Source organism: Podarcis gaigeae, assembly GCF_964106915.1.
Source record: "Podarcis gaigeae genome assembly, chromosome: 13".
Taxonomy (NCBI): domain Eukaryota; kingdom Metazoa; phylum Chordata; class Lepidosauria; order Squamata; family Lacertidae; genus Podarcis; species Podarcis gaigeae.
Window position 1 is genome coordinate 10,321,257 of NC_139689.1, and position 22,461 is coordinate 10,343,717.

General features: G+C 41.6%; 2 protein-coding genes across 2 annotated transcripts; one reads left to right on the forward strand and one right to left on the reverse strand.

Moving 5' to 3' along the window:
• Positions 1–4,613: 4,613 nt before the first annotated feature.
• LOC310830735 (olfactory receptor 6E1-like) lies at positions 4,614–13,831 on the reverse strand (the record flags this gene model as incomplete). Its single annotated transcript, XM_083710563.1, has 2 exons — positions 4,614–5,213; positions 13,466–13,831. 2 exons carry the CDS (start codon positions 13,829–13,831, stop codon positions 4,614–4,616), a joined length of 966 nt encoding a protein of 321 aa, XP_083566689.1.
• Positions 13,832–20,251: 6,420 nt separating this feature from the next.
• On the forward strand, positions 20,252–21,214 carry LOC310830736 (olfactory receptor 6E1-like; the record flags this gene model as incomplete). The annotated part of the gene is made up of 1 exon (XM_083710564.1): positions 20,252–21,214. One exon carries the CDS (start codon positions 20,252–20,254, stop codon positions 21,212–21,214), a length of 963 nt encoding a protein of 320 aa, XP_083566690.1.
• Between the last annotated feature and the right edge of the window lie 1,247 nt (positions 21,215–22,461).

Genomic DNA, 22,461 nt, shown 5'->3' on the forward strand with positions numbered 1-22,461 from the left:
CAATCTGAGAACTATTGTTATGTACGAAGAGGAACATAAGAAGAGAACTGATGGACCAGGCCAATGGCCCATCTAGCCCAGTACTCCCAGTGACCAAACAAGTGCCCACAGGGAGCCCCCAAACAGGACCTGAGTACAACAGCACTCTCCCCCAACATAGGAGCCAAATCCAGGGAGCCAGGGGTGCTTGGGCACCCACAATAATATAATTCTGGGGGCAGGGAACCCACAAAGTCAACGAGAAAAGGCAGCAGATGGCAGCAGTATTGCCTCTGAAAGAGAAGGAGTTCAGCACCCCCCTCCGCAGCTAGCAAGCGAGGCAGCCTTTATGGGGGGGGAAGGCTTGGATGCAGAAGTAGGGCACCCCTGCTCCCCAGTTGTGATTCCCAGTGTCTGGGAATCAGAGGTTTATTGCCTCCTGCAGTGGAAAGCGAAAATATTCCCTGTGGACTGTAGCCATTCAGTTGCTCACGTGGCTTGGGCAGTTTTCAGATTAGGAATCTCAGGTCCTATGGTCAATTAATTCCTCTTTCCCATTGCATGCTTACTGATGTTACCTCTCCAAGGCGTTTTTCTAACAACAATATTCATCATAAGCTTTCCTCAGGAGGATTATGTGTATCTTGCACTATATGTGAAGAACCAAATTTCAGCTATTTGCTAGAGAAGTATGCTATCCATTGTTTTGTTTTGTTTTTAAAAAATAGGCACTTCAGTGAGTAAGACTTAAGCATCCTTCTCTCTAGTCATGTTTGAGAATTCATAAGAATGAGAAAAGAGCTCCACTGCATCAGAACCAAAGGTCTATCTGTTCCAGCATCCTCTTCCTCACCTGTGGTCAATCAGACTCATATATGAAGCCCGTGATCCCTCACAGTGGTCTCCCTGTTTCTCACAGTGGTCTCCCTGTTTCTGGTACTGTGGTAGCTCGAGTTACAAGCACCTCATGTTACAAATACTTCAGGTTACAAACTCCGCTAACCTGGAAGAGTTACCTTGAGTTGAGAACTTTGACCCAGGATGAGAATGGAAACTGTGTGCTGACAGCACAGTGGCAGCAAGAGGCCTCATTAGTGAAAGCACATCAATAGTTAAGAACAGTTTCAGGTTAAGAACAGGTTAAGAACAGACCTCTGGAGCGAATTACGTTCATAACTAGAGGTACAACTGTATTCAGAAGCATGATGCTTCTGGTCCTGGAAATAGCATACAGTCATTATGGTGAGTGCTATCATTGGCTAGTAGTCATGGACTAGTGGCCAATGGGTGGCGCAATGGTCAGAGGGCCAGACTAGGACCCGGAAGACCAAATCACTGGGTGACTTTGGTTCAATCACTCTCTTTTCCTCGAACCCGCCTCGCAGGATTCTTGTGAGGATAAAAGGGGGAGGGGAGAATAATGAGCTCCTTGGAGGAAATGTGGGATATAAAATGCAATAATACTTAGAATGAAATAAATAGAATAAGATTTTACCTATGTGAATGTTGTTATTTAACATCAATTAATTGGGTGTTTTTTTTTGATGGTTGGTATGTTATTTTTATCAAAAATGTATTAGTTTCCACTTTACCACTTGACTCTTGATGGACAATCTAAGTCTGTTGTTTTCAATTAAAAAAACACACGAACAAAACAAAACTTTTCTGCCTCATTCTCTGATAAGTGTGCAGCTAGCAAAACAAATGCTAATTTGTTTCCCCTTCCAAACCAACCTCATTATCTGCTTCCCCTGATGTACCAAGAGAGCAAAAAGTTTGCTACTAACTCTTCAAAACTTTGTTGCCTGATTAAGTCCCATGCCTATAGATTAATTTTGTTCACATTTCTGCAGGATACCCCCAAAGGCCTACAAAACTTATTGAATTAATTAAAGTGCTTTACAGTCTGAAACTTCTACCAAGGGAGATGATCAAAAGGATTTTGCTAACTTTTCTCCTACTGTAAATGCAGTAACAGGTTTTTTTTCCTGCTATAAAATTATACATATATAATGTTGTGTGTGTGTGTGTGTGTGTGTGTCAACATATCAAGAGCTTTAGGATGTTTGTTTTCATGTGCTGATCCTAACTTAGACCCCATCTGCACTATGCATTTAAAACAGTATCATACCACTTTAAGCAGTCATGGCTCCACCAAAAGCATCCTGGGAACTGTAGTTTGTTAAGGGCAAGGCGAGTTGTTAGGTGACTCCTATTCCCCATTCTGGACTACAGTTCTCAGAGTGGCTTAACAATCAATCCCTCTTCCCAGGAGCTACATCGCCTAAGAGCCTCTCCAAACCTTTGGTCTCCACTGCACCGGGTAACAAGAAGAATTGGGCCAAACATTCAAAAGTAAAGTCCAATCCAGTTCATCTCTCTCTCTCTCTCTCTCTCTCTCTCTCTCTCTCTCACACACACACACACACACACACAAACGCGCGCGCACACACATACACACACACACACACACACACACACACACACTTCAAGATGGAAAAGGGGACAACACAAAGGAAGGAGTAATTCTGAATTGCCCCCAATCTTCATAATGGCACACTCCATCCTATGTTCACAGTTAGGACTGCACAAGCTGAGGCACTCAATAGAGGCTAGCTGCTCTCAAAGTTGTTTGTAGCACAAGGTTCAGTTTGAATTAGGCCTCATCAAATTTTGATTGTGGAGCTGGTTTTCCACGTTAAGATTTACCTTCGAAATATCACATACCGGTTGTGTGTCCCAGAAAAAATGGGACATCCCTCCCCCCCCCATGCAAGATCACAACAGCCATTTTGCGTGCTGCGAACTCTCGCCGTCTCACCCTGGAAAAGCACTTTTATCAGGGTACAGTGAGGCGTGGGTCACATGACTTGCCTGGGAGTGCATCCCAGAAGACACACGTCCTGGTATCAGATCTCCAAAATATGGAGGGTATGACATCACAGTGCTTTTCTTGCATCCTCCCAGTGCCTTTTCCCCGTCCAAAGCTGATTTTTCACACAGTAGCTATCACTGGCAGATTTCATGAGAAAACTATGAGAGGGAGATAGGCTCATCAGGTTTCTCCACCATTAACCCAATGAAGCAGATTGTAACAAGCAACCATATCTAACAACAGATCAGCCATTTTTACTATTTTTTCACCAGGATACCTGATAGGAGCCTCTTTTGGGTTCCTCCAGATGTGAGCTTAGGGCTGTAGCCTACTAAGTTCTACCCTGAAATTAATTGGTCTAAATTGGCAGCTATATTAATTTCAATGGGTCTACTCTGAGTAGGACCAACTTTGAAGACAACTCTTAGTATTGCAAAAGGAGTTGTTCAGATATTGCAAGTGTGTGTTCTGTGTGTGTGTGTGTGGTTTATTAGAATTCCCCCTGAAAAGGTAAATCCAAATTGAATGGGGCTGGGGGATTCTGAATGCCAACAATGTTGTGTAGATGCTGGCAAAAATGTGTATGCATTAGAAGCACATGGTGACCCATTTTATGTGATTTGTTTCTCTCACAAATTGGACTTTTCACAATAGGGTATTCCAACCAGAAGCCCCAGTTTTCACAAGAACGGAGGTGTTGCTAGTAAAACCTTTGCAGAGCTGCAATTCCCAGCACCCTTAGTAAACTGCAGGTCCCATAAATCTTTGAGGAAAGCCATAGTTTTTAAAGTGCTATAGGAGTGCATTAAATGTATGGTATGGGTGTGACCAGGGACTTGTAACCACCCTGGCAGAATATATGAACAGGAGCACAGGCTTCCTCCCTCAGGTGGTTGTTGTGCTGACAAAACTGCATAGTGCTGCCCCCTCGTGGCACTTAAAGGGTTATTTAATCTTCTACAGTAAAGAGTTCTTCCTTGAAAAAGATACAATGATTAGTATGTGTGAAAAGAATAAAAACACAATTTCCACAAAAAGCTTAAGCCAAAGCCGGGCTCAGAGCAGGTAACAACAAGTAAAAATAGTACAGTGTACATAAAATCACATAGTCAATTAATTAAAATACATTCTAAAATGAATTCAGAATCAAATTAATGGCAACCATTGCGTTAGAGTTCTATGAGGATTACAGAAGGAGAGAGGGGGATAGACTGTGCCTTGGCCAAAGGCCTGGTGGTACAGCTCTTTCTTGCAGGCCCTGCAGAAAGATGTCAAGTCTCTTGTGACAGAGCATTCCACCAGATATGGGCCACAGCCGAAAAAGCCCTGGCTCTGGTCGAGGCCAGCCTAACCTCCCTATGGCCCGGGATCTCCAAGATGTTTTTATTTGAAGACTGAAAGGTCCTTTATGGGACATGCCAGGAGAGGTGGTCGCGTAGGTACGAGGGTCCTTGTGAGCCAAAGTTCATCAAAACTCAGTTCTGGCACCTCTCAGGTGGGCACCATTGCCATTATAAGAGAGCAAGGGAGAGGTTCATGGTGAGTTCTGGCATTAATTTTTATAGAAAAATAACACTGCCTAAAACTATGATTCTATGAATTTCTAACTATGAAATAAGGCTCTGGTGATAATTCACAGGTTTTCCACAACAGTGAAGGCTTTTGTTTTAATGAGAAAACTATTTATTTCGGCTTCTGAAACTCCATAAGAAGTATCATGGGTCTATTTCAACCAGTTCATAACTCCCCCTTCCTTCCATCATTTCAAACTGCATGAGTTTCTCTGCATTTTGTTAAATACATGCTTGCAGGCAAAAGCATTTTTCAAAGCATCTTGGACCTGCCTGTTCCTCAGGCTGTACACAAAGGGGGTCATTAGAGGACAAACCACATTGTTAAGAATGGCCACAACCTTGTTGAAGTTTTGCCCACCATCCCGCTCAGGTATGACGTACATAGAGATGCAGCTTCCATAAGTGACAGTGACAATGGTGATGTGGGAAGCACAGGTGGAAAAGGCCTTCTGCCTCCCTGCAGCACTTGGGATGTGGAGAACAGTTGAGATTATATTCACATAGGACACAACGGTGATAGCTAAAGTCCCCAGTAGCGTAAACACCGAAAGAATAAAGCTGGAGAGCTCCAATAAATGTGTGTCACCACAGAGAAGATGGAGTAATGCTTTGCTGTCACAGAAGAAATGGTCAATGATGTTGGAGCCACAAACAGGAAATTGAACATATAGCAGAGTTTGAGCCAAAATCACAGCAAGCGACCCAATCCAAGAGAAGAGCACCAAAAGTGTGCAGAACTTCTCGTTCATGATGGTGGTGTACCTTAGGGGGTTGCAGATGGCCACATATCGGTCAAAGGACATCACAGTCAGCAGGAAGAAATCTGTGGTGCCCAGGAAGAAATAGAAAAACAATTGGCTTATACATCCAGCATACGAGATTGTTTTCCTGCCAGATGCAAGGTTGAACAACGCCTTTGGGATGGCAGCAGTGGTGTATCCAATTTCCAAGATGGCATAATTCCGGAGGAAGAAATACATGGGTGTCCTGAGGCGGAAATCCATGAGAGTGATGGTGATAATCATCATGTTTCCTGTTACTGCCATCAGGTACATGATTAAGAAAAGGACAAAGAAAAATAGCTCTAGTTTGGTGTTCTCAGTGAATCCCAGCAGTAGAAATTCATTGATCTTTGTTTGGTTCTCCATAAAGTCTTGACTTTCATGAGTTATCTGCTGGCAAAAGATGAGTATAGATAAATAGCATTATTATCATTATCATTATCATTATCATTGTCATTATCATTATGAAGTTAAGCCAAGCCTGCCTGGATCAGACCACAGAATCATATAGTTCAGACTCAGAATCGGAGTCATAGAATCACAGAGTTGAAAGGGACCACAAGGGTCATCTAGTCAAAACACCTGCAATGCAAAAATCTTTTTGCCCAGTGTGGGACCTGAAGCCAAGACCATAAGATTAAGAGTCTCATGCTCTTCCAGTTGAGCTAAATAACCTGTGGAAATTCACACAACTGAATTCAACTGACCATACCTGCAAAAATAGAGGGAAAATGTCCATTTACAAGTGCCATCTTTATCCAAAGCACACATGCAAAGAGTCAAGCACACATGCAAACACTGAACTCATCACTTACAAAGTCCTTGCCTGACAACATATCTGCAAAGAAATTCATTGGGACCACCAATATTTATTGGTAATTGACATTCACACAAACGGTTAGTACTTCCACTTAATGAAGACTTAATAACAGTGTTTGTGAGATAGTGCGTGAGGAAGACAGTTAGTGAATTTGCACATCACCATGGTCAGCCCTAACTTAGGCTGAGTGAGGCAGTTACCTTATGGAACAGAAACTGAACGGTATCAGTGCAATGTTGAGGATAGAGTTGTGGATACCACAAGCCCTGCCATATATTCCTTCAGCTAAAGTTTGGCAGAAGACTTCACTGTGTCACCAGTGTTGACCTAAGAGTCAGCTGCCACAGTATAGGCAGTTTCTGTACCTGGAGGGAAGGTGGCATCCTGCCCTTTGCCACATGCTCCGTAATACCTCATCTCGCCATGTCCATTGTATTGTGACTGCCTCTGCCCTGAAAGAGAGTCTGACTTCACTGTGACAATGGTTGGATTACCAAAATCACAAGCTGAGCAAATGGGATTGTGGCAGGAAATTGCTACAACAGCTTTGCTAACTGTCATGGAGCTCAGGTCAGAAAATTACCGTGTACGGCGTCTGTGGCTTGAAGTCAGAGTACATAGAAGCCTTCTTGTCCAAAATGGTTGTGAGAGAGCTCTAAGATTTCCAAAAGTGTGTAATTGGAGTCCAGCCACAGTGCCTAAAGGAACACAGGTGGAAGGGAGGGAATACTATGAATATAATGGCAAAAGTGGTCAAATTCTGCTATAAATAGTAATGGTAATAATAATAATGAGAAGCGCAGGTTGGAAACCTCTTTTGCTGACCTTTTATGGAGTACATGTGCAAAATGGTGGCAATGATCATCAGAGACACCCGAGACAGACAAGGAGATGACTAACACCAGTCCAGACAGAATGTCCTCCAGAGTCAGAAAGAGCTGCACCTGATTTCAAGGAACTTTTATCATTGTACCATAGTCACAGAAAAAATGGTCTATGACATTATCGCCACAGAAGGACAACCAAGTCAGCAAAAGCGTGGGAGCAAAGTTGTTAAGGAAAGCGTCAACATTCTTCACATTACATTCTTGTTAAATGTGTGTTGTTGAAGGCTCTCAAAACAACTAATAACACATAAACGGGGGGGGGGGTTATCATTTTTCAAAAAATTCAGTTCTCGAAATATTGGAATGCTGTTCTCCAGCCACGTAGTGGGTGCAGATGTGCATATACTAGGATAGAAAGTCCATAAAAATGCACACATTGGTGACAATAACATGTCAAAGTTTATTATATTATAATAAATTGCTTTAAAAAACATGTAGATTAGGAAGAAATGTGCACATTAGGGGGATTTTTTTCATGAAGACTTAAAAAAATATGTAAATACAAGCTGATTTGCCAAATGTTTGTACTAGTTAACTATTTAATCATATAGCTTGGCACTGATACTACCCTAGATATGTCTCTCTCAGAAAAAGGAATAATTGACGCGTTTGGCCATAATGAAAATAAGAAAATTCTGAATACCTTTATAAAGCAAAGCAGTATAATATGCTATAATATGCCTTACCTTGGTATGATGCAGCTTTCAGCACCAGATCTATAATATAGATTTCCTGTGTCACTTAAATCTTATCACAGCTGGGTGTCTTCCATCATCCTCTCCATGGAATACTCGTGAGACAAGCTTTACTTAAAGGTCCCTTGGGAGGAGGACGTTCATTCTTAAATGGAATAAAGCTGTGTTAATTTGCACAGATTAGCCTTCTCCAACCCATGCTCTCCACATGTTTGGACCACAGCTCCCAGCTGCCAGGGCCAGATTCAGAGGGTCCCAAATTCAATCTCCAGGTTAGGAGCTGATGATTATTCCAGTCTTTCCCAGGCCTATCTGAAGTTGGTAGCAATTGAACTCAGGACTTTGTGTGTGCAAATCAGATGCTTTACCACTCAGCCCTCCCTGCCCCCACAGTGGAATGTGTTGCACCCATAACTAAGGACAGGAAACAATTGGCCAAGTGGAGGAAGTCCCCAATTGTTATTTATACATATAAAAACATACACACTAGACCTGCCAGCATGCTGAGCAAAGCAAGAAAACAACTAGAAGTTGGCAAAAAATGTATCTTTGGATCTCTGTACATCAGTGGTGGTTAACTTTGGTAGGACCACAGGATAGCTACCCTTGCTCTGTCTATAGGCATCACCTTTGCCTGTTTAAGTGATGGTCTGCAGTGATTAAAAATGGGTCCATTTTCTAGACACCTTCCTCCCAATGAAATGCTTTGCAGACATTTAATTTATTTAATGAACTGTAACCCCCTTACAGTGGAGTTTACAGTTTTATGGTGAGTCTTTCAGTCTCCTGAAATAGCTGTTTGCCAGTTCTTCATGCTTGCAGTGGCCTGACCGCCATCAATGGATGCTAACTTTTCCTTGTAGCCCATCTCTCCTCTCCTCTCATTCCTTGAATGCTTTCCAAAAGTACTTTATAAGTATCTAAATGTGCACTCACCCAGATATGGCTAGCTGGTATCACTGAGAGCAATAGTAGGGAACTGAGGGTGCCGACAAGTGGTGTTTAATTTTAATTTTCTCCAGAATACTGAAAAGGTTGCCATAAAAGTGATTTTGTCAAAGTGGAAAGTGTTTGTTCATTTCTAAAGAGAGCTGCTTTTTTTTCAGAAATGAATACAAATGACAACAGTTTTACAAAGGAGTGCTGATTTAAAAGGTATATTATTGTACATTGATGTTTAAGTTAGGGGACTTAGATTGTTAAAAAAAAAACAACCGATCCCAGTATTCATAGACTATCTAAAAAGTACTGCAGGAAACTTTGCTATATAATAAACTTTAAACTTTATTATATATTTTCCTAAACTCCAAGTCTACTCATTAACTTCTTAATAATAGTAGTAGTAGTATCTATGCTGAAATACCTCTATGAATCAAGTTGTGCTTCTTATTCATTTTCTGGGTGGTAATTAATTCTCTAGGGAATGAATTCAAGGAACAAATTTATTAAACTGTGACAGAATAATTTCTGACCTCCAGCAACCTTAGTTTATTCTAGCAGATCAGAGTCCCTTACAGCCACCCAGATTTGACTGGTTGGCATAACTGAGGGCAATTGTGAGGAACTGAGAGTGTGGGCAAGTGGTGGGAATTTAAACAAATTTTTATTTTTTTATTTTTTGTGCACAGAAAAAGTTGCCATAAGAGTGATTTTGACAGAGCTGGAAGTGCTTGTGAAATGCCATGAGTAGTTTCACCTCAACTCTAAACATGACATTCTACCTGTCAGAAGGAGGACCTTTTTCAAAAGCATGTTGATTTTAAATATACAGTATGTCTTTTTACACTGATGTTAAATTACACTTTTACACAGGACTTTTAAAAATCTAGTTTTCATAGGCCTTTTCATAGAGCATTGCTAGAAACTTGACAGATAATTAACTTCAAACCTTTTTTAAACAACTGATTAGTTCCCAAGCTCCAGTCTACTTATTAACTTCTTAAAAATTAAACCATCCAAGTTGAGATGCCTCCAAGGATCAAAACTTGCCTCTCACTTCAGGGTAATTAATTCTCTAGGGAATGATTGCTAGGAACAAACTTCTTAAACTTTTTTTAAAAATAATGATGATGATGATGTTGACCTCTAGTAACCTTGGTTGATACCAGGAAATCAGAAAACAACTGAATGAATACCAGATCTCCTTCTCATAGACCAGCATGTAGACAGTGGTGAAGTGGTCAGTTCTAAAGTGCAGGAACCTATCAGGACAGCCCCCCCTCAACACGGGAGTCCACAAAAGTGGGCTGGTGTGGACTATATATATCAGTGGTAGCCAAAACGGTGCCCTCCACATGAAGTTGGACTGTTGATACTGCTGTCCCTGACCAATAGCTATACATGCTGAGGCTGATGGGATTTGTAGTCCAACAACTTCTGAGGGGCATCTTATTGGTAATCCATGATCTGCATACAGGCACATACACACGAGGCAAAGGACACAGAATATATTATCCAATGTATGAGGGTCAGAAAGACTGTAATTCAATGCACGGTTTCCTGGAAAGGAGCCAGGAGTGGTTCATCCAGTGGAGCAGATTGCAACAGTGAGATCACTGCCACATACCAGAAGGGAGGGAAGGTGAGGATGATGGGGCTGTGTGGCCCCACCATCAGGGTCAATACAGCTCTCCTGCCATTGCACACATGCAGCCTTGACCTGACTGCCACCTTGCTCTTCCTCTTCTGGTAGATGACAGAAAGGCTATGCTCATCTCCACTTTACCAGGTCAGATGTTTGAGGAGTTAGCTCCATAGGATGCCACAGAGGCCTGTACTGTATGCTTCCATTGGTTCTGGGCTCTGGACTCCTAGAAACATGCCAGTTGACCCAATAAAGAAGGAAGCTGTTTATTGGACAATAAACTAGTGTGATTTCAACTTCCTTCAGACTTATAAGTATGTAATGTACTTTTCATTTTTCTTTGACATTTTTTGGACTAGGATCTGGGAGATGAGGGCTCAAATCCTTGCTCAGTCTCGAGGCTCACTGGATGAAATTGAGCCATTCAAAATGTATCAGCTTTACCTACCTCAGAGAATGGTTGTATGGATGAAATAGAGAAGGCAGAACTATATATGGCATCTTGGTTGGAGGACAAGTGGGATAGCCATTAAAGCAAAAATAAAATAAACCAAATGACATCCACAGGTATTATGCCAATGCCTTCAGAATTGTACCATCTTGGAAATTGGACACACCCACTGCTGCCATCCCTAAAGTGTTGTTCAACTTTCCAACTGGCAGGAAAACAATCTTGTATGCTGGATGTATAAGTCAATTGTTTTGCTATTTCTTCCTGGGAACCACAGATTTCTTCCTGCTAACTGTGATGTCCTTTGACCAATATGTGGCCCTCTGCAATCCCCTAAGATACACCACCATCATGAAAAAGGTCTGCAACTTTTGGTGCTGTTCTCTTGGATTGGGTCACTTGCTGTGATTTGGCCCCAACTATGCTATTCATTCAATTTCCTTTTTGTGACTCAAACATCATTGACCATTTCTTCTGCGACAGCAAACCATTACTCCATCTTCTCTGTGGTGACACACATTTTCTGGAGCTCTCCGCCTTTATTCTTTCAGTGTTTACACTACTGGGGACTTTACCTATCACTGTTGTGTCCTATGTGAATATAATCTCAACTGTTCTCCACATCCCAAGTGCTGCAGGGAGGCAGAAGGCCTTTTCCACCTGTGCTTCCCACATCACCATTGTCACTGTCACCTATGGAAGCTGCATCTCTATGTACATCATACCAGATCAGGGTGATGGGCATAATTTCAACAAAGTAGTGTCTGTACTTAACAATGTGGTTTGTCCTCTTATGACCCCCTTTGTGTACAGCCTGAGGAACAGGCAGGTCCAAGATGCTTTGAAAAATGCTTTTGCCTGCAAGCATGTATTTAATAAAATTCAGACAAACTCATGCAGTTTGAAATGATGGAAGGAAGGGGAGTTATGAACTGGTTAAAATAGAACCAGATCAGGGTGATAGGCATAATTTCAACAAAGTAGTGCCATTTCTTAACTATGTGTTGTGTCCTCTTATGACGCTCTTTGTGTACAGCCTGAGGAACAGGCAAGTTAAAGATGCGTTGAAAGGTGCTTTTTGACTGCAGACATTTATTTAATAAAGGACAAATAAACTGGTGTAGTTCAAAAGAAAGAGAGGAGGGATAAGTGTGAACCAACTCAAATAGGCCTGTGATACTTCTTGTGGCATGTCAAAAACTGTAACAAAAAGTTTTGAAAAAGGAAAAAGGGGGGAAAGAAAACCCTCCTTTGTTCGCAAAACCTCTCTTTATACCTTTTAGGCCAAATAATCCAAATCCTTGTTCAATTCAGGAAGTCCAGAGCAAGAGCATCTGAACCAACTCATGATGGGTGGCTTTCACAACACCTTTCCTTACCAAATTTGCAAATGAGAATAGCTATGTTCAAAACCATCAGCTTTGGGGTTTGTGGCAGGGAACAAGCACATCATTTGGTGTGGGAAATGTTACTTTCCTCAATCTCAAATTATGGAATTGCATGAAAAACCATCTCAACTACAGGATGCTGGCAAAGCCTAATTCAAAGTAGAACTTGTGCTATATAACATAATATATAATACGTCTTCCAGAACAGTATGTAGTATATGGATATGTTTGTCTGTTTAATGAAATGAAATTAAATAATACATTTATTTAACAGAATTAAAGAACAATAATAGTAATGATCAGTGTTTTCTTGTTCCTAAAAATGTTTAAGGGTACTCTTGTTTTGACTCAAGAAAATCACCATTTTATAGTTCAAATTGGGAAAAATAAATACAGCAAATGGACAAAAGTACAGTGGTACCTCAGGTTAAGTACTTAATTTGTTCTGGAGATCTGTTCTTAACCTGAAAGTGTTCTTAACCTGAAGCACCACTAATGGGGCCTCCTGCTGCCGCTGCACCGCCGCTGCACGAGTTCTGTTCTCATCCTGAAGCAAAGTCTTTAACCCGAGGTAATATTTCTGGGTTAGTGGAGTCTGTAACCTGAAGCGTATATAACCTGGAGCATATGTAACCCGAGGTACCACTGTACAAAGATTCACAAAATGATTACGGTTATACGTAACCTTGTGTCCTCCCTGGTAATGATGATGTTTCAAGATGGAGTGTAACACTAATTTTTCTAGGCAGAGCTTCTGCAAAGATGGATACTTCTGAAGAATAATACAATGCCCATTTCCTTTCACAGTCTCTTTTCAGATGATCTCTTTTCACAGTTCCTTTTCAGATGGTCCCTGGTCCCTTAGCAATGGTTTTGAGTTGCCCAAACAAATTTCTCAAGGCCTCCTGAACCTGTTTGTTCCTCAAGCTGTAGATGAAAGGGTTGAGCAAAGGGGACACAACAGTATTGAGGACGGCCACCATTTTGCCAAACTCCACTTTGCTGCTCTGTGTTGGTTTGATATAAAGGAAGATGCAGCTCCCGTAGGTGAGGGACACCACAATGAAGTGAGAGGCACAAGTGGAAAAGGCCTTCTGTCTCCCTGTGGCAGTGGGGAAATGTAAGATGGTTTGGATTATCTTAACATATGACATTACTGTAATTGTCAAGCTTCCCAGCACAGAAAGCACAGCAGTGATGAACCCAAAGAATTCCAAAAGTGATGTGTCCCCACAAACGAGTTTGATCAACGGTGTATTGTCACAGAAGAAGTGGTCAAGGACGTTGGACTTGCATATTGGAAACTGTAGGAAAAGCATTGCTGGACCAATGATCAGGAGAAAACTGCCAACCCAACAAAACACAACCAGCGTGATGCATAAGTAATGGTTCATGATGGCTGGATATCGCAAGGGATTGCAGATGGCTACATATCGATCGTAGGACATGATAGCTAAGAGGAAGAACTCGGTAGTTCCCAGTTGGAAATATAAGAAGGACTGTATCATGCAACCAATGTAAGTGATGTGTTTATTGCCGGTTGAAAGATGGACCAAGGTTTGGGGAATTATTGCTGTGGTGAAGCCAATTTCTAAGAAAGAGAAATTCTGGAGGAAGAAATACATAGGAGTGTGTAGCCGGTGATCTATTTGAGCAACCGTGATAATCACAGCATTGCCTAGGATGGCCAGAAGGTAGGAAAAGAGAAGGGTGGTGAATAACAGGAGCTGCAGTTTCCGGATGTCGGTGAAGCCCAGAAGGATAAACTCACTGACTGTTGTTTGGTTGTACTTCATGCCTTCTTTAGAACAGGAGATGGGGTGGGAGAAGAAAGTGATGGACAGAAATAAATAACATTGAAATAAATAAATAATGTTGTGAACAACCCTGTGATCTTTAGATGAATGGCTGTGATAAATATAAGCCAACACATAAATGAATAAATGTTCATAATCATTTTAGTCACTACAGAGCTGTCGACAATTGCATGTGCAACCCCCAAGTTAAAATATGCCAATCGAAATTACTTAATGGTGTTGATGTTGAGGATTGAGTTCAGTCAAGATAACCATTATCTCTACTGCTGGGCTATGGCCCCTACAAAACATGAGGAAAACACACAAAGTAGGAAAATTGATGCCAACCTTTACTATATTTAGACAGACAGATGGACAGACAAACACACACACACACACACACACACACACACACAGGGCTAGAAGAGTAAAGCATAAGAAAGGCAGAGGTGGATGGAAGAGGAGAAAGGGAGGAATCTAAGCCTGAGTGTGCTTTTTATCTTGGTGGATAGGTATAAAATTCTAAGCTACTGAAAATCTTTTCTCCGCATCCTCGCAGTAACTCTAAAGTATGTCACCTATGGAAAAGAACCAGCATGGTGCAGTGTTTAGTGTGTTGGACTAGGGCCTGGGAAGCTTGAGTTCAAATCCTGACACAGTCATGAACCTTGGCCTAATCAACTTCTCAGGTTTATTGTGATGAAGAATGGGAACGAGAGAACCATGTGACCATTTTAAGCTCTTTGCAGGAACTATGAAGTCAGGCTGCCAGGTTCCAAATGGCATTCCTGCTATCAGGGAAAACTGCAGAAGCATTACAATGTGCATTGTATATCCAGATAATCGTGGGAGAAAGATAGGGGTCCATTTTAAATTAAGATGGCTGGTGGACCTAAGTTCTTCCAGAGGTTGTTGGATTCCAGCTCCCACCAGCCCCAGCCAGCATGGCCAATGGTCAAGCAGTGTGGGAGCTGAAGTCCAAAAGGATCTGCACAGCCACAGCCTCCCCATTCCTGACAAAGGATATGAGCCACCTCTCCTTCCTAAAGCTTACCTTGCAAATTATTTCATGCCTTCCATATTGTGGCTGTGCCAACTGCAGTGTAAAGGACCGTGGACAACATTTGTGAATGATTAGCCCCCTAATATCTCCTTTCTTTTCTATATTTGAAAGCTGTATAGAAATATTGACGAACGGAGATCTAGTTTTGTCAGATTTGTGGCTCATTATAGGTTCCCACAACATTATAGGTTCCCAGAAGATCTATGTATTCTGAGTAACAGATGACTAATTTAATCCTCTCTTGTTTTGATTCTATGGACTCCATACTTGAAATGGGGGAGTGAAATGAAGAGGCCATGTTGCGTCTAGGGCAGGGCATGGTGAGCTTAAACCCAGGAGGGCAAGGTTCATATCCCCAGAGAACTCAGAAACTTTCCTTGGGCCAGGTACTCTCTCTCAGCTTAACATCCTTCACTGTTGTGAAGATAAAATGGGGGCAGGAACCATTCATGGAATAGTGAGATAAGAATGTAAGAATTAAATGGCAATGCTATAAAATTCATAACTGAGGTCTAAATGATATACTTTTAATTTAAAAAAAATCAGGGTTAACATTGTTAATATTTTAAAAATATTAAAATGCTTGCATCATAATGTGATGATGATGATTCAGCTCACAACTATGGTGGGAATGGAAGGTTTTAACCATTTCCCTCCCAGCTATTTACCCAAATCTCTCTCCAACCCCTTTCTTTGACTTAAATGGGAGCTTTCTTCTAAATGCCAATAGAGGCTGGCGGGTAGGGGAGAGGATTTTCACAGAATCATAGAATCATGGAATGGACCCTGAGTCATTGTGACCAAAGCCAGAAGGGAAAGGTTAGCACCCCACACCCCAACCTGATGTTTCCCTGACCTGTGGCTATCATTTCTGTTTTAAATGATTCCTGTAAACCTAGAGAGATACATTGAACTTCACATTTTGGATTACCTGTGTTGGTTTCTGAAATATACTCAGAGTCCTGTAGTGATTTCATGCTCTTTATTGCAGCTTGTAAAACAGTGATTGAATCCCCCCCCCAAAACCCTCAGGCTTTTATATACATTATTTACACAATGAGTCCTGTCTGATTGGCTGATTCTGCTTCCCTCCTGGAGCCTGACTGGTCTTTTTCTGCAAGCCAATCAGTTGTTGCATTCTAGGATCCTATTTGCCTATTGTTCTAGGATCCAAGCTTAGTACATAACAGTTTCTAAATAGCCCTTGAGGGACACCTATTGTCTGTAGCTAAGGTCTGAAAGTGAGTGTTGTGGGGGGTGGACATAAATGAAAGCAGAGGAGGATGCTTTTGGTGGCAGTTGAAGTGTGGAGATGTCAATGAGTTGGCCATGCCCTTTTCGCAAGATAGGTCATTCCATTACCCCTCCCATCGCATTTCCACCACTATCACCCTCAACAGTGAGTTAGCAGCATTTCATGGCTATGGAGCATGCTCACTGTACTTTTGGCTCTCTGGGCAATGAAAGTGAGATGAGAAGGACTTTACTTGAGACTTGGGTTCCCCTGACATTAGGTATGCAGCTGGGAGCTTTTAGGACTCGGTATTAATCATTCCCAAGTAACTTCATATAAACTCTGTCTCAATGACAGCACATTCTGTAGTAAGAATGAAGACACGGCACTAAGTCATGGTAAGATTAGGGGGCCAATGAACCAACACTTTATTTCTTTATTATCTTGATTTGGCCGGTAGCTACATAAGAAAATTCAGAGGATGTAATAAATTTTGTCTGTGACTTTCTAATTCTTTGGAGTCTTACGGTGCTGGAGTAGAAGAAGATACAGGTTTTTTTGCCAATTTCCCCTTCCATCGGCACCACTTTCCATACTGCTCTGACCCCACCCCAGCAGCACCTTCTGAGTAAGATTTTAGGGTGCATATGAGTCTGCAATGTGGAAAGGGAATATGCCCCCTTCTCCAATCTACTGACTCAATGCTCTCCTGAAAAGAAGAGGGCTCAGTGGGAGCCACTGGATAAATCCAAATAATGTTGGCTGTCTATTTTAGATTATTCACTATACACATACATTGGGTTTTAAGAATAATGGGGGCTCTTTAAAGAGGTATGTGAATAGAAGAACAATTTGTTCATCTTCCTCCTCACATCAGACAGTTCTAAACTGAATCATTCAAACATGCCTATTATACTACTGTTGCACACATTTGTTTCATGCATGGGGTGGTGATTTTTTCCAGTACAGATACAGCATTTTTCCATGTATAAGACGCCCCCTAATTTTGGGGACTCCAAATTGAGAAAACACCCCACAGCACTACCCATGTATAAGACGAGCCCCAATTTTATTTATTTATATTTTTTGTATAAAAAAAAACCTAGTCTTAAACACAGAAAAATACAGTAATCGACTTTTCTATCACCCACTTGTTAGGCATTGATCTGAGAAAAATCCAACCTAGGACAATCTTATGGAACCTCTCATTGTTAGGAATAGGCCTGGGAAAGAGTGGAATAATCATCAGCTCCTAACCTGGAGATTGAATTTGGGACCCTCTGAATCTGGCAGTGGCTGCTGGGAGCTGTGGTCCAAACATGTGGAGAGCATGGGTTGGAGAAGGCTAATTAAAACAGCTGTGCAAATTAAAACTTCTTTGTTCCACTTAAGAATGAACATCCTCCTCCCAAGGGACCTTTAAGTAAAGCTTGTCTCACTAGTATTCCATGGAGAAGATGATGGAAGACACCCAGCCGTGATAAGATTTAAGTGACACAGGAAATCTATATTATAAATCTGGTGCTGATAGCTGCATCATACCAAGGTAAGGCATATTATAGCATATTATACTGCTTTGCTTTATAAAGGTATTCAGGATTTTCTTATTTTCATTATGGGCAAACACGTCAATTATTCCTGTTTCTGAAAGAGATATCTAGGGTAGCATCAGTGCCAAGCTATATGATTAAATAGTTAACTAGTACAAAATTTTGCCACCATCTTTCACATGTACTCCGTAAAAGGTCGGAAAAAGACGTTTCCAACATGTGCTTCTCACAGCAGAGCCACACCCACCTTTTATGGCAGTGCAATATTCATGTACTCCTTGCCCAGCCAGGGATAATCTTGGTATGTCCAGAAGGGAGTTGCATTACTTACTGGAGTGGGTACACCATTTCTGAACCCTTTTATTTATAGTTTGAGGAATGAGAAGGTCAATGAAGCCTTCAAAGACTATCTGAAGAGGAGGAAATCTGAACACGTGTGGTCCTTTTTTACAAAGTGGCTGGCAAATTAGGGAGGCTGGCAAATTAGGGAGGGGTGGTGAATTAGTGGCAGCAATGTTTGTAGTAGGTTGATGGCCCTTTCCTTTGGTACAAAGATATAGATCCCATCTTCCAACTGGCAACATCAAGGCAATCTACAACCTGTTATATGCCTACAGGAAAGCTGTATGTAGGACCTGAGTGCAGCAGCAACCAGAAAGCAGAGTGGTGGATAAAAATTCCCTCACTCCCCTTTCAACTTATTCCTTTTACACCCCCCCCCCAAAAAAAAAACACAAACCATTTTATGGCAGAAATCCTTAGCAATTTGGAATGGAATGCTACACCTGCCACCCACCTAACATGCCTTTACCTACCCTAAAAAGTCACTCATAAATCCTGCCTTTTCTGGGGGACAACTGATCTCATGAACAGGTATGTGTCCAGCCCTGTATAAATATCAGGAAAGCACTCATTTAACTGCATAATAAGGGATTTATCAGTGTGTGAGAGCATATCTATATATGTGTGTTTATCTGTTTGGCAGGACTATTATTTTTAAAGGCTCAAATTGATGTAGAAACAGAATTAAGGCATGTGAATGAGAAGTGAGCCAAAATCAATAGATCTACTTGTTCATATTTCAATTACATACAGTTCATCTATAATACTCCCCCCTCCCCCCCAAAAAAAACCACCCTCAGATTGAAGGGGAAATACTCTTTTGAAAGAAAAGACAGCTGAAGGCAGGCCTGAATCAGGAAATTTTAAATGTCTGATGTTTTACAATTTTTATATATGCTGTAAGTGGCTCAGAGTGACTGGGGAAACGCCGCCAGATGGGTGCTGTATAAATATATTTATCATCATCATCATCATCATCATTACTTCTTCTACTACTACTACTACTACTACTACTACTATACTATTATTTATAGCAGAATTTGACCACTTTTGCTATAATATTCATAGTATTCCCTCCCTTCCACCTGTGGTCCTTTAGGCACTGTGGCTGGACTCCAATTACACACTTTTTGGAAATCTTAGAACTCTCTCACAGCCATTTTGGGCAGGAAGGCTTCTATGTACTCTGACTTCAAGCCACAAACGCCGTACATGGTAATTTTCTGACCTGAGCTCTGTGATGGTTAGAAAGCTGTTGTGGCAATTTCCTGCCACAATCCCTTTGGCTCAGCTTGTGATTTTGGTAATCCAACCATTGTCACAGTGAAGTCGGACTCTCTTTCAGGGCAGAGGCAGTCACAATACAATGGACATGGTGAGATGAGGTATTACGGAGCATGAGGCAAAGGGCAGGATGTCACCTTCCCTCCAGCTACAGAAACTGCATATACTGTGGCAGCTGACTCTTACATCAACACTGGTGACACAGTGAAGTCCTCTGCCAAACTGTAGCTGAAGGAATATATGGCAGGGTTTGTGGTATCCACAACTCTATCCTTAACATTGCACTCATACCGTTCAGCTTCTGTTCCATAAGGTAACTGCTTCACTCAGCCTAAGTTAGGCCCGACCATGGTGATGTGCAAATTCACTAACTGTCCTCCTCACGCAGTATCTCACAAACACTATTATTAAGTCTTTATTAAGTGGAAGTACTAACCATTTGTGTGAATGTCAATAACCAATAAATATTGGTTGTCCCAATGAATTTCTTTGCAGATATGTTGTCAGACAAGGACTTTGCAAGTGATCAGTTCAGTGTTTGCATGTGTGCTTGACTCTTTGCATGTGTGCTTTGGATAAAAATGGCACTTGTAAATGGACATTTTCCCTCTATCTTTGCAGGTATGGTCAGTTGAATCCAGTTGTGTGAATTTCCACAGATTAGTTAGCTCAACTGGAAGAGCATGAGACTCTTAATCTTATGGTCTTGGCTTCAGGTCCCACACTGGGCAAAAAGATTTTTGCATTGCAGGTGTTTTGACTAGATGACCCTTGTGGTCCCTTTCAACTGTGATTCTATGACTCCGATTCTGAGTCTGAACTATATGATTCTGTGGTCTGATCCAGGCAGGCTTGGCTTAACTTCATAATGATAATGATAATGATAATAATGCTACTTATCTATACTCATCTTTTGCCAGCAGATAACTCATGAAAGTCAAAACTTTATGGAGAACAAAACAAAGATCAATGAGTTTCTACTGCTGGGATTCACTGAGAACGGCAAACTAGAGATATTTTTCTTTGTCCTTTTCTTAATCATGTACCTGATGGCAGTAACAGGAAACATGATGATTATCACCATCACTCTCATGGATTTCCGCCTCAGGACACCCATGTATTTCTTCCTCCGGAATTATGCCATCTTGGAAATTGGATACACCACTGCTGCCATCCCAAAGGCGTTGTTCAACCTTGCATCTGGCAGGAAAACAATCTCGTATGCTGGATGTATAAGCCAATCGTTTTTCTATTTCTTCCTGGGCACCACAGATTTCTTCCTGCTGACTGTGATGTCCTTTGACCGATATGTGGCCATCTGCCACCCCCTAAGGTACGCCACCATCATGAACGAGAAGTTCTGCACACTTTTGGTGCTCTTCTCTTGGATTGGGTCGCTTGCTGTGATTTTGGCCCAAAGTATACTGTTCATTCAATTTCCTTTTTGTGGCTCCAACATCATTGACCATTTCTTCTGTGACAGCAAAGCATTACTCCATCTTCTCTGTGGTGACACACATTTATTGGAACTCTCCGGGTTTATTCTTTCGGTGTTTACGCTACTGGGGACTTTAGCTATCACCGTTGTGTCCTATGTGAATATAATCTCAACTGTTCTCCACATCCCAAGTGCTGCAGGGAGGCAGAAGGCCTTTTCCACCTGTGCTTCCCACATCACCATTGTCACTGTCACCTATGGAAGCTGCATCTCTATGTACGTCATACCTGAGCGGGATGATGGGCAAAACTTCAACAAGGTTGTGGCCATTCTTAACAATGTGGTTTGTCCTCTAATGACCCCCTTTGTGTACAGCCTGAGGAACAGGCAGGTCCAAGATGCTTTGAAAAATGCTTTTGCCTGCAAGCATGTATTTAATAAAATGCAGAGAAACTCATGCAGTTTGAAATGATGGAAGGAAGGGGATTTATGAACCGGTTAAAATAGACCCATGATACTTCTTATGGTGTTTCAGAAGTCCAAATAAATAGTTTTCTCGTTAAAACAAAAGCCTTCACTGGTGTGGAAAACCTCTGCATTATCACCAGACCCTTATTTCATAGTCAGAAGAACATAGAATCATAGTTTTAGGCAGTGCTCTTTTTCTATAAAAAGAGATGCCAGAGCTCATCATGAACCTCTCCCTTGCTCTCTTATAATGGCAATGGTGCCCACCTGAGAGGTGCCAGAACTGAGTTTTGATGACAAGGACCCTCATCCCTATGGGACCACCTCTCCTGGTATGTCCCACAGAGGACCTTTAAGTCTTCAAATAAAAGCATCTTGGAGATCCCGGGCCACAGGGAGGTTAGGCTGGCCTTGCCCAGAGCCAGGGCTTTTTCGGCCATGGCCCATATCTAATGGAATGCTCTGTCACAATAGACTAGGGCCCTGCCGGACTTGACATCTTTCTGCAGGGCCTGCAAGAAAGAGCTGTACCACCAGGCCTTTGGCCAAGGCACAGTCTATCCCCCTCATTCCTTCTGTAATCCTCATAGAACTCTAACCCAATGGTTGCCATTAATTTGATTCTGAACTCATTTTAGAATGTATTTTAATTAATTGACTGTGTGATTTTATGTACACTGTACTATTTTTACTTGTTGTTAGCCACTCTGAGTCCAGCTTTGGCCGGGGAGGGTGGGATATAAATAAAAAATTATTATTATTATTTATATGTATAAAAAAAAACCTGGTTTGAGGCCTTGTAGGCCAAATCTGCATCCAGGGCTGGAAATCTAGAGCAAGCCAACCTGGAACATATGTGGCCATTCATGGTAGGAAGCATTCACCACAACACTTTAACACCGTGCTCCGATGGAAGCTGCATCTCTATGTACATGAAACCAGAGCAGTACAGCCTTTCAGTAAGGCTGTGACCGTTTTCAACAATGTGGTTTGTCCTCTTATGTCCACTTCTGTGTACAGCTTTGTGGAACAAGCAGGTGAAAGATGCTTTGAAATATGCTTTTGACTGAAAACATGTTTTTAAGTTCATGGAGTTTGAAACAACGAGAGGAAGGGGGAAAGTGAACTGACTAAAATAGGCTCATGAAACATTTTGTGGTGTATCTGAAGCCCAAATAAACCAATTTCTTTTAAAATAATCAATGGTTTCCAAAAGTCAATGAACTTGGCATATCATGTGTGCCTCTTGAC